The sequence below is a fragment of the Alosa pseudoharengus genome, unplaced genomic scaffold (assembly GCF_046254945.1).
Source record: "Alosa pseudoharengus isolate Yale_2024_CS ecotype anadromous, Long Island Sound unplaced genomic scaffold, YU_APseudo_1.1 YU_APseudo_1.1_scf_18, whole genome shotgun sequence".
Classification (NCBI taxonomy): domain Eukaryota; kingdom Metazoa; phylum Chordata; class Actinopteri; order Clupeiformes; family Clupeidae; genus Alosa; species Alosa pseudoharengus.
Window position 1 is genome coordinate 5,432,813 of NW_027468650.1, and position 12,854 is coordinate 5,445,666.

General features: G+C 46.2%; 1 protein-coding gene across 2 annotated transcripts in view; it reads left to right on the top strand.

Moving 5' to 3' along the window:
- LOC143130881 (zinc finger CCHC domain-containing protein 2-like) overlaps positions 1-7,782 on the top strand; it is a 51,329-nt gene extending 43,547 nt beyond the window's left edge. Inside the window, exons 11-14 of one of the 2 annotated variants that reach the window (XM_076290139.1) lie at positions 1,567-1,664; positions 2,691-2,858; positions 3,577-5,109; positions 5,373-7,782. In XM_076290139.1, coding sequence (XP_076146254.1) covers positions 1,567-1,664; positions 2,691-2,858; positions 3,577-5,109; positions 5,373-5,437 — 1,864 coding nt within the window. In that variant the 3' untranslated portion in view covers positions 5,438-7,782. The remainder of the gene's footprint in view (positions 1-1,566; positions 1,665-2,690; positions 2,859-3,576; positions 5,110-5,372) is intronic. The other variant, XM_076290140.1, reaches the window with a different exon arrangement.
- The last annotated feature ends 5,072 nt before the right edge of the window (positions 7,783-12,854 follow it).

Sequence of the window (12,854 nt, forward strand, 5' to 3'; positions counted from 1 at the left end):
ACAGTTTTCTGTGAATATCTCGAGAACCGTAGGGCCTAGGAGGTCCACCTTTTTTTTGTATGTTGGTCTTAAGGGGGCATGTATAGCGCCACCTAGTTAAAAATTAAAAAGCAAAAAATTAGGTGTTTTCATCACAATATCTCTGGCTGACATGGTCAAAACTGCACAAAATTGAAAGTGTAGGATCATTATGACACCTTCCGAATGCATGCCAAGTTTTGTGAACTTTTGTTCATGGAGGGCCTTACAATAAAATAATTTATGTGTACATTTAGTGACCGTACACCAACAAGGATTCCTGGGACACTGAAAGACCGGGGTACACGAAACTTAGTGGACATGTAACCCCACATGGATAGCATGGAACCATCGTTTTTCATTTTGATCTGTAGCCCCCCCCGCTGGACTGGACCCCCCGAAAGGAGGGTAGGGCAGACACAGTTTTCTGTGAATATCTTGAGGCCTAGGATGACCAATTTTTTCCGTATGTTTGCCTCCAGGGGTCATGTTAACCCATTCCATGTGCACTCATGTGCATAAACAGATACACACGCACACACATACATTCACAGTAATCATACGTATGACACATACTCACACAGTAGACATATGTACGCATGCATGCACATGCACAAACACACATACGCAGACAAACACACAAGCACACACACACACACACACACCCACACACATAAACATAAACGTGTGCACGCACACATGCACACAATTCAAGAATTTCTCAGAATTATGAACAGGCAAGATGGGGGTGGGGTTGTATAAAATCAATTTTACATGTGAAATCTATGAACTAATCATGTTTTGGTACTTGTTGTCTAGCAGATACCAGTGAGAATTGAGTGTGGATAATGCAATTTAGTGAGACAGTTAGAATCATATAGGCCTTTCAGCGTGATTTATTTTTGTGGAAAAAATATGCTGGACTGGGCGGCGGTCATATTTTGTACCGCTCTGCGGTACATCTAGTTTGTTACATTATAATATTACTGCCTCTGCATTGTAAGGCATTACACTACTATTGTATTACTTTTAAGTTACTTTTACCAAAATATCTAGAAATATGGATTTGGAATTCTAAATGCAGTTTATTATGCTCAATGCAGCTCATTGCACTTCTAATGGAGGGCGATGTGGTATAACATAATGACTGAGCTAGGCTTAAGGCAAACAACAGTAGAATGCAATAGGCGCAGTGATGGCTCATGATGCAATACAAGGAACAATCATAGCCAGCATTTTGTTAAAAGCACACAAAAAGTCGAAGTCTGGTCAATTGTGCTAAAAAATGCTGTAACTTTAGGCTTAGGCCTACTCATTAAAATCAACAGAGAGCCCACTACCTGTATATTGTAACCCAAAACGTAAAGACATGTCAAGATAGGCTACACAGTGCCGCTGCTGGACATTTTGGTGCCCTAACTGGTGACATAGTAACTCGTTACTCCCAACACTGGCTGCAACTATCAGGCCACTATCAGTATTAGGCCAAAACCAAATGTCTGATTTCTGACGTGTGTCCACTAACCCTGAGTCTCATTTCTCCATCAGGGAGAAGGGGAAGAAAGATGAGGGACAAGTGTCTGGGGTGGCCAACGGCATCTCAACGTCTCCAGCCACCACGAGGGGACGGCCGTCCGAGGGAAAAGGTGCGTGTGTGTGTGTGTGGGGGGGGGGGGTGATATGGGCTTGGGGATAAAGACTGCTGCTTTCAATGACCGACTGACTAGCTGATCTTAGCTGCTGTAAAATAATAGCGTGTGTGTATGTCAGATGACAGCTTGGACAGTCATTTTAGAGGTGCTGTTCTGTTCGGAATGAAAGGAAGTGATCCAGCCTTTCAGCAGGAGATTATCATAGAGGCCTGTGTGTGTTTTGTGATTAGAAGTTGTATAAAACATGTTGTGTCTTCTATGTTAGTTGGAGTAAAGCATGAAGTTGGTATAAAGCCTTTACATCCAATCTTCATCAATTGGTCAGTAGAACCAGCCATCATGGATTTGGTGTTTCAAGAAAGGGCAGTTCTCCTTGATCAGCTGTTGACATGGTTAGAAGGTTGGCTGGTTGAAACAACGGCTCAAGAGCTATGCTTCCTTGAACGTATTTCCAGTGTCGTGACCTTTGACCTTTTAAATGTGCCTTCGCTCGTCTCCAGCACAGCAGGTGTATCCATGGAGATTGTGTTCACCTCATCGTCTCGATCACCACACTGCACTTCATTGGGAATAGTGAATTAATTATTTATCACTTATCATAGTTTGCTTGTTCATTCACAATAATGACTATGTGTGATGTAGTTTCAGATGTGCACTTCATTGGGAATAGTGAATTAATTATTTATCACTTATCATAGTTTGCTTGTTCATTCACAATAATGACTATGTATGATGTAGCTTCAGAGGTGCTTAACTAAATATGTAGGGCTCATTGTTACCCTCAACATACTGCATGACGTTAATAACAGTGTTGTGTTGTTGTAACTGCAATGTATTAACAGTGGTTTGAACAATGGAGCTTGCTATTTTCGACCAAACTACAACACAATCTAGACAGAGTAGGTCGTCGTTTGAGCAAAAGTTGTGTGGTGCCACTGTGGTTCAGCAACGACTATGGAGTTTGTTTTTTCTAGAGCTGCACCTGATTGTTGTGTGTGTGGTGTGTCCGTGTGCTGACAGACGTGTGTGCGGACGCGTTCTCGGGACAGGACACGTACGGCGAGACGTCGTCAGAGAGCTACAGCTCCCCTCCCAGCCCCCAGCACGACGGCCACGAGAGTCTGGACAGCGAGGACGAGAAAGACCGAGGTGCGCAGCGTCCTGTCCCTCCAGCCCTGTCCAGCCGAGGTGCGCAGCGTCCTGTCCCTCCAGCCCTGTCCAGCCGAGGCAAAGCCACAGGCCTGTAGAGGCGCTTAGTCTCAGATTAGTTCAGATGTGTAGAAATGTGCAGAAATACAGAAGCAGAGTTGATCATCAGCAAGCCGTCAGCAGCACACTGCACCCCGCTAGACATTAGTCAGTACAACTCATGTTAGCCCTGAACTGCTTCCCCCACAAACTCGGCCAACTAATGAGAGAGCGAGTGTGTGTTCAACATGACCATCTCTTATGCAGCGAGAGTGTGTTCAACACGACTATCTCTTATGCAGCGAGAGTGTGTTCAACACGACTATCTCTTATGCAGCGAGAGTGTGTTCAACACGACTATCTCTTATGCAGCGAGAGTGTGTTCAACACGACTATCTCTATGCAGGGCCTAAAGTGCTCAGGAACTAAGTCTGAGTTCAGGCATGGGGCAGGCTGTTTGACATGTGAAAACAGATCATTATATAGAATGGTCTTGGGCTTCCTTGCTTGAAGCCCTGCTCATGTAATCCTTGGATGGTAGTTGTTGGTGCTTTCAGGAATGGCACACGCCATGGATGGTGCGTGGATGTGATGAGTTTTCTCTCCTCCTCCTCATATCCCCCTCTTTTTGTCTTTTCCCACACCACCCTTATCTTCCTGCCACTCTTCTCTCATTCCCTCTCTCTTCCCTTCCTCCTGCTGTCCTCTCCCTGTGCAGACACGGACAGCCACTCGGACGACGACTCCACCAAGGTCTGTGTGGAGCCCTTAGTCCTGCGGGAGGGCGCGGGTCCCTCTGCAGTGGCCCCGAGGCCGGCGCTGGTCCTGAGCCCCGACTGCCCCACGAGGCCGGTAGAGTTCCCCCCGATGCCCTTCCCCGTGCACCCCGTCTCCTACGTGCTCCAAAACGGGGCGGACGTAGCGGCCGTGCCCGGCCTGCCCACCGGTGTGCTGCCCAGTTCGGCCGCTGTGCCTCAGGCGGGCGAGATGGCGCCAGACGTATCCCCGCTGCCGGGCTTCGGCCTCTCTGGCTTGCCCATGAGCCCCTCGCTGCAGCCCCAGGTGCACCGCTTCAAGACGGGCCCCGGGCCCCAGGCGGCAGCGGACAGCGGCGGGGGGGGTCCTCCAGCGTCCCATCAGCCCCCTGTGGGCACCATCAGCACACCCACACACACACACGCACACACACACAGCCCGGCCGCCCCCCCTGCCTACACGTCGCCGTTCCAGCCTGCCTACCCTGCCTGTCCGGACGCCGCCCCCCTGGGGTCCATGGGCCTCTCCGCTGACCCCCACACCAAGCCCCCCGCCATGGGCCTGGCCCCGGGGCTGCCCTCCTACGGCCCGCCCATCCCCAACTCCGTCATGCCCAGCATGGGCCCTGGCGCCGCGGGGAGTCCGCACACGGCCTCGGCCAATCAGGTGGCGGCGGTGGTGCCCACCCACACCCCTGGACCCGCCCCCAGCCTAAGCCCCGCCCTGACGCACAGCACGGCACAGAGCGAGAGCACCTCCTACATCAACAGCAGCACCCAGCAGCAACAACAACAGCAACAACAACAACCGCCACCTACAATGCAACAGCAACAGCCCCCTCCCCCTCCCACCCAGCAGCAGCAGCCTATGGGCTGTGGCGCTTGCGGTTGCCGTGGCAGCTGCGGTGGTAATGGCAGTAGCAACATGGGCAGTGGCGGTGGAGGCCACATGCCCAGCTACTACTTCCACCAGATGGCGCCGACGAGGCAGGTGTTCACGCACCAGATGCCGCCGCACCTCTTCCCGCTGTCGTCTCTCTGCAGTGGCAGCTACCTCAGCCAGGGGGCGCCGCAGGGCACCAACGCCCCAGGGCAGCAGCTCCCCTTCTTCCCATCGGGCCCTGGCACCGCCACCGCCACCTACCCAGGCGGAGCGCTCCTGCACACACACGCGCACACACACGCGCACACACACGGCCACACACACGGCCACACACACGCGCACACACACTCGGAGCACGTGCTGGGCGGCCAGGCGGCGGCAGCGGCGGCGGCAGCAGTGGCCAGCTACGGCTTCCAGCAGATGGCGGCGTTCAGGGGCTTCTACCCGCAGGTGTACCCCATGGGCCACGTGCAGGCGGCTGGGGGCGGCATGGCCTTGGCGGGCGTCGGGGGCATCAACAAGAAGAACGGCGTCATCTCCTGCTACAACTGCGGCGTGACCGGACACATCGCACAGGACTGCAAGCAGCCCCCCATCGACGCCACGCAGCAAGGTAGCCTTCAGGACCTTTCTCTTTGTCTTGGACATCCCCTTGTTTTGCTTTAATGCGTAAAACACGTGTAGAAATGCCCTGAAAGATTCCACATGGAACCCCTTTCAACCTAGAACCCTTTCTATCTGACTGCTCTAAAATACAGTCTATGAATTCTTTATCCTGGGGAGAAGTGCAGAGAGATCAAAGGTGTGTGTGTGTGTGTGTGTGTGTGAAAGATGTGGTAATTTGGACCCCACTCACTCATCTTCTGTGTTCTATAGGTGGTTTCCGGCTGAAGTACATGGCGGTTCACAGTTCCGAAGCGCTAGACAACTCGGAAGGATGAGTGGCTGGACCCCCCACCAGTCTGCTGACCAGCCCTGACCACCCTACACGAGGAGAGAGGCTCCATCTCGCCTCCACACCTGTCCCACCAGTTCACCTGTGCGTGCGCTCCTCCAGGTGGTCGTGAGGGCATGGCGTGGACACTCGTGCCTCCTTCTCCACGGGCGGGAGAGAGAGCGAGAGACGTGCTGCGCTCTGGCTGCAACGAGGGACTCTTTCCAAGTGGCTTCTTGTATTTTGCACTGAAGACTCGCGCAAGACAGCGGCTTATGTTTACTAACTTATTGTTGTTGTTGTTTTTTAAGTTAAAAGAAGAATAGCAAAAGACTAGGAGAATGAGGTTTGTAAATGATTGTTCATTGATTTAGAAAGGGGATCTATAGTGTTCTAAGTCGAGGGTTTCTTACCTTTTTTACAATTGTATATTTATGCTCTGGAACAAAAAAAAAACTATGTTTGGTTAATTTTTATTATTATTAATAATATTATTATAATTGTTGTTGATGCTGAATTATACAGTAAAGAAAATACAACAAAAAAGGTTAATGGGGGAAATAGATTTTTTTTCCCTATTTTTCCTTTTGCTGCAGTGTGTTGAATGTACAACAGTTGAACTTGTTAGTGCTGAGCAACTTCACCATTTTACTCCTGGGCAAAACCAAGAGCATTTCCAGGCATCATAATGTGAATCCCCAACAACAACTCTGCTTTTATCATGTTTTGTCACGTCATAGTGAAAATAGCTGCTGTGTGCTGCTCTCCCTCTCTCTCTTTCTCTCTCTCTTTCTCTCTCTCTCTCTTTCTCTCTCTCTCTCTCCCTCTTTCTCGCTCTCTCTCCCTCCCTCCCTCTCTCTCTTTCTCTCTCCCTCCCTCTCTCTCTCTCTCTCTCTTTGTCTCTGTCTCTCTGTCATTTGGGTGATATGCACTAGGGTTTATAGACTCCAGTCAATAAAACAGAGTTTTGAGGTTCTCGCATGACAAGCGGCATCCTGTAAATGCGGCCAGCTGCTGTCCCATCCCATTCAGTAGGCCTCAGACGGTGCACTTTGTTTTTTTGCCACTAGATGGTGGCATTGGCCATCACAGTGCTCCTAATGTCAGTCAGTGCTGAGCGGCTGCTGTAGCTCCCCCTGCTGGTTGCAGGCTGCAGTGGCCTCCACCCTGGAGACCTGTCATTCTGTTGGACTGTATTGCCCTTTTCTACCCCATGTTCCCTTCAGCCTCGTTGTTCGTCCTTATCTTTCATTGTTTGTTGGTTTGTTTGTTTTTCATGCAGCTATGTACTCAGTGGACAACAGCTAGATTCGTAGACTCTTACTATGTCATGCCAATTTTAAAACCTGCCTAGTACGACTGGATATGGAAAATGGGCTAGGATCAAAATTAGCTCTACTGTCACTGTCCGAAAGCAATCATCTTGTTCACGTTAGGTTTGGGATGCGATGGTTTTGCATACCAGTTAAGATTTTTTTTAAGTTGTAATGTGCTTAGGTTTTGTCTTCAAACTTTCTTAGACAACTGCTGAAATTGTAAAAAAAAAAAAAAACTATTTTGCTTGAAGAGAAGAAAAAAACAATTTTACAGTGACCGTAAACATCCGTCTGGATTGTGGAACTTCACTTTGAAATGAAACACAGAAAGACAAACACTTATATGGAAAAAGGTGGACCACTAAGTTAGGTTGATGTTGGATGAACCTTGCAATCTCATGGGATTGTTGTACATACAAATCTGCCAGTTATACTTGTCAAACTTTTTAATGGTTAAAAAACAATGCTGTACTGTGTACAAGGGGGGGTAAGCTGTTACCTTCAGTATGTTTACTGTATTCTTTGATATCTAAATGTCATTATGTACTGGAAAGGTCAAATATATTTCTAGAACGATTTGGATTTTATGCAAATTGTTGATTTTGTTTTTTTTCCCCTGGAATTAACAGCAATAAATACAAAATTCAATTGTCTTGACATTGTCGTAAGACTGATATTCCTACTCTTGACACAAACTGACTCCTCCATGTACTAGACTAGGGGTTTTCAACCAGTGGTCCACGGCCCCCTTGTGGTCCGTGAGGACATTGCTGGTGGTCCCTGACCATGGATTCAGTAATGGTTGCAATGTGGGAATCAGTATTTTTATTCAGTTGTGGTCCTGGGGTTGTGTAGTTAGTCAGAATGGTGGTCCCTGGTTCACAATCAGTTGAAAACCCCTGTACTCGACCATACAACTCTGTTTTATGGTACGAATAAAGATGGGGTTCGTGATGGCCTACTGGAGAAAGAGTTCGCATCTCTGCCATTAAACACCCATAAAAATAGGCCTCTCCCTTCAGTGCCCCGTAGGTTTGAGGGGGCAAAATAACGCCACCCTCTCAAGCCGCCGGAGCCCTTTTCAGTGTTCACACGGACGGGACCGTTAGGTAGGGTGGCCATAGCCTACATCCGGATTTTAAACGCCCTGTCCGACGTCCGGTGCAGCCTCAAGCCGGACGCTTATTTGTCCTCCTTTAGGGAGTTGCAGTAGCCTGGTCCTACCAGACTCCCGTACATTTCATAATGTACAGAGAGTCTGCCCACTTTCCATTAGTTTAAAACTATTGGATCTGCCCAGAGCCAGTCTGGATCTGCCATAACCAATCGCTAACGTTTGGTCGTCACGTATGTCATGCTCAAACTAGCGCACAACCTCAACGATCACCACATAGCTATTTTTAACATAGCCTACATCATTAAACGATAAATAATCTCAAAATTGAGTTATCTGGTTTTCTATTTGCCAGTTAAAATGTTTCTATATTTACAACACAATAAAAAGGACAAATACTTGTACTTCTGAATACTTTAGTATTTTTAAAATCAAGTAGGCCTACTTCTGTACTTCAACTTAAGTAAAAATCTGACTTAGCAACTTTCACTTGTATTGGAGTAATATTTGACAAGGTGTATCTATACTTTATATTTTTCTTATCCCAAAGAACTATTTGGTAACTTAGACATCCAAAATGTGGTGGGGTGATTGTATTGGGGTTAAATTTTGGCCCACAGAGTTCAGGATTTTGCTCAGGGCCCCATGAAGGTCTGAACCGGCTGTAGCAAAGCGCTGCTTTAACCTGGAAGAGCTGACCCTAGAGGTGTTGTACTGTAGCTCCCCTTTAACCTGGAGCTGACTCTAGAGGTGTTGTAGCAAAGCTCCCCTTTAACCTGGAAGAGCTGACCCTAGAGCTGTTGGGAGCTGCTTCAGAGGGTGAAGGTGGAGTTTGCTGAGGCTAAATTGAAGAACAGGATACTGAGGACAGGAACTTAAATCTATTAAAAAATACAGGTGGACTGCTGCACACACACAGACACAAAGACGAAGACACTGCAGACAATAGACTGAATCACTCTATAAATACATGACTATTTGAGCGGTTGAATGTTAATGCATGGTGTTTTCTCTTTTGTTGTTTACATAAAACTTTATGCTTGTTAAGAACTGAAATGTGTATTTTTGGCATTCATTAATTTGTTTATTTATTTTTATGTGAACTTAGTTTGCACACTGGTTAGGGCTTCGGTCTTGTGACCGAAGGGTTGCCGGTTCGATCACCGACCAGTAGTAACGACTGAAGTGCCCTTGAGCAAGGCACCTAACCCCTCACTGCTCCCCGAGCGCCGCTGTAGCAGGCAGCTCACTGCTCCGGGTTGGTGTGTGCTTCACCTCACTGTGTGTACACTGTGTGCTCTGTGTTCACTAATTCACGGATGGGATAAATGCAGAGACCAAATTCCTTGTATACGCAAGTATACTTGGCCTAGAAACCCGATTTACATGATTTACAGTCCAGAGATGTTAGGCCGCTTTGTGGCGCTGTGCACTTTGCAAGGCAGGTTCATCTGGTCAGTTTTTGATACAGACACCCGTGGGCAATTGGGCAGCCGTGGCCTACTGGTTAGCGCTTCGGACTTGTACCCAGAGGGTTGCCGGTTCGAACCCCGATCAGTAGGAAGGGCTGAAGTGCCCTTGAGTAAGGCACCTAACCCCTCACTGCTCCCCGAGCGCCGCTGTAGCAGGCAGCTCACTGCGTCGGCATTAGTGTGTGCTTCACCTCACTGAGTGTTATTCTTGCCTCACCAAATGCAGCAAAATGTCCTCCTTTTTGGTGATTTGGAAATGGCCACCCTACTAGGGCTACGTGAGGAGATGTTCACGGATATACCGGAAAAGAGAATGTTTATAAGGAAATGCCCAATATTCTGCCTCTCATGGGACTAAAACGAAGGTGATATCCTTCAAGTACGAGAATAGAGCTGTTGCTCAGCAAGACAGAGCCGGGTAAACTGCACACAAAACCAGGTAGACTGCACACAGAACCGGGTAGACTGAACTGGGTAGACTGCAGACAACAAGTTCTGATTCTGCTTGCCTGATTCTGTTCCAATCATTATGTTTATTTACATTTTTTATTTTCGAGTGATCATGGTACAACAGTGGCGGCTGGTGGTTAAAAAAATAACGGAGGAAGGAATGTCTGCTTGATTGGCGTTAGTGGCAAATGTGAGGTTGTGATGGTGTTTGGTGGCATATGTGAACAATAGAGTATGTAGGCCGCCTACCCAGACACATTTATAGCAGCAGTATGTACTATGCCAGTTAAAATGCTACAATGTTGTGCAATAAATGCTGTTCTGACATTGACATGTAAATTTAGGTCTGGGAAGTCAGGGAAGATATGTAGGTCTAGTTATGAAATACTGTTTTCCAGATGTGCAAAATTACGGAAAGTCTGGAGGTTTTGCTCAGTGTAATACATTGGCAGAAAAGTCTATAATAATAAAAATAGACACTTGTTTTATAAAACCATGTAACTATTTACCATTAAAAATAGACCTTAAATGTGGTTATTTGTAACATGCTATTGTTTTTAAAGCCAAATCGCTATAATTTAAAGACAGGTTGTAGTAGCTAAGTGGGAATTTATGAAAGCATACTCGAAAGGCAAATGTTATTGAAGACGTCATTAAAGGAATGCATCATGGTCTGAAACATTCATTAACAATGTTACCATCCAAAGATACATTTAGAACGGTGAAAACAAGAACATAACAAGAACCTTATTTAACAATTGTTTAGTTAAGGCATAACTTGGATGATTATAACAACGCATAAATATCCAAAACTGTTTTATCACCAAGTGAACTGTCCACGTATGTGACAGGCCAGCAGTAGGCTATGGCTGATTGTTTTCTGTGCTAACGTTACCAGTTAGCCATGAGTAGCCTATTTGTCTGACTAGCATTCAGTAGCCTACACTTACCATCTTGTTTTGGAATATGAATGTTTGCTTCCTTTTGTCTTCCTGCTTTGATAAACATTATCAGTGTATTTGAATGTATAAAAGATTTGAGATTGTCCTCTGATTCCATTGTACTGTTTATTTCACGAGCAAAAAACAAGCTTTCCGTTCAACATAAGATTCGTAGTTTGACTGCAGATAACCTTCTTGAACCGTTGCCGCTAAAAACAGCACCCCCTATCGCAATTGAAAATTACTGTACGGAGGAGCTTCCTCCCTTGGCCATTGAAAACGACGTGATTCACGAGCCGCTGGGGTCCGAGGCGTTTATAATGGACTTCAATGAGGGGCTTGAGGAGGAAGCTCCTCCATACAGTAATTTTCAATTGCGATAGGGGGTGCTGTTGGCATTTTGACCTAGGGGAACGATTTTGTTCATTCAAAGTGTTAAAAATAGTAATATTAACAGTAATTTATCAGATTAGTAATTCACTTTATATATTTTTTATTTTTCTCTGAAATTTTAGGGAGGGTGTTCCTCCCTTTCCTCAATGAAGGAGCCTCCTCTGTGGTACAATTATCTCAAGATAACACAGTCCATGGATTTTTTTAAGCACCCTGTGTCAGACTCAGTTGGCAAGAGAAATGTGCAAACTAAGTCACAGGTTGCCAGACAGGATCTTGAGATTCAAAGGCCGCTCCCTCCTCCTATGGGAACTTCCGTAGCCCTCACAGGAAACAGTGTGTAGTGCCACTGGTGAAGTTGAGGTCACTAGGTATGTCCTAATGGTTACCATGGTTACCTGGCAGACTTAAGTGGAAACACACACCTGAGGAAGGCATGTGACCACACCCTTAGTAAGCCTGCCCTTCTTCATGCACAGCAGCACCCTCGGGCGTCGCCCCAAATCACCCTCCCATAGCCCTACAGGGCTACAGAATGCCTAGTACTGTACAAATCACCCTCCGATAGCCCTACAGGTCTACAGTACTGGTATGTCCAATACTGTACAGAGTAAGTAACAGGTTCAAATTGTCTAGGTCTGCTATGAACAGCAGCAGATTGTCCACACTATGCAGATAGATGGGTATTGTGCTAATTGAGTGTAGAGGAAAGGAATGAGTGCAGATAGGAGTTTCCCAACACAGGACACAATGACTGCTGAAATGGCAAATGCAATGTTACTGTCTTCAGTGTACCAAAGAGTATAGAAGTTACTTCTATACTCTTTGAGTGTACTGTGGTTTGAATTCAGTGCATGTGGGTCGTTAGACAAAGCCACAGTACACTGTGAAGACCGTAAAGCATGGTGGTGCACAATTCATGTTATGGGAATGTTTCTCATACTGTGGTGTTGGACCTATTTATCGCACACCAGAGATCATGGATCAGTTTCAATACATCAAAATATTTGAAGAGGTCATGTTGTCTTATGCTGAAGAGGAAATGCCTTTGAATTGGGTGTTTTAACAAGCCAATGACCCAAAACACACCAGTAAGCGAGCAAAGTATTGGTTCCAGACTAACAAGATTGACGTTATGGAGTGACCAGCCCGATTCCCAGACCTCAATCCTATAGAAAACTTGTGGGGTAACATCAAAAATGCTGTTTCTGAGGCAAAACCCAGAAATGCAGAGGAACATTCCTTTTTCTTCACTTTCTGTAAAGGTATAACACAAACTTGATCAATTTTGGTTGTTTTGATTTGAAATGGAATGTGCAGTGTTCCCAATGCATTGATATTTTGGAATTAACAGCTATTCTAAGGATTTTGAGCTTAATTACATTTTTTAAAACACTGCTATTATTCTGCACATAACTGTAGATTGTTTTTATGGTGTATGTTCTTTAAAGAACACTTCATGATATATGGATCATGTTTATCTGTTCTACAAGGATACAAGGAAGTTTATTGTCACATGCATATAGTTACTGGATGTAATAAATGCAGTGAAATTATGTCTGGTGTCAGGGGGGGTAAAAAGTGCAGTAGAAGAGGGGTTTAGTAGATTAAGTGGCAAGGGCTGCATAAGAAAGGTGGGGGAGGATTGGGATTCTATGTTCTTTAAAGAACGCTTCATGATATATAGATTGTGTTTATCTGTTGTGTGCTGCAAGCAGATTTATTTGACCAAGGGAAA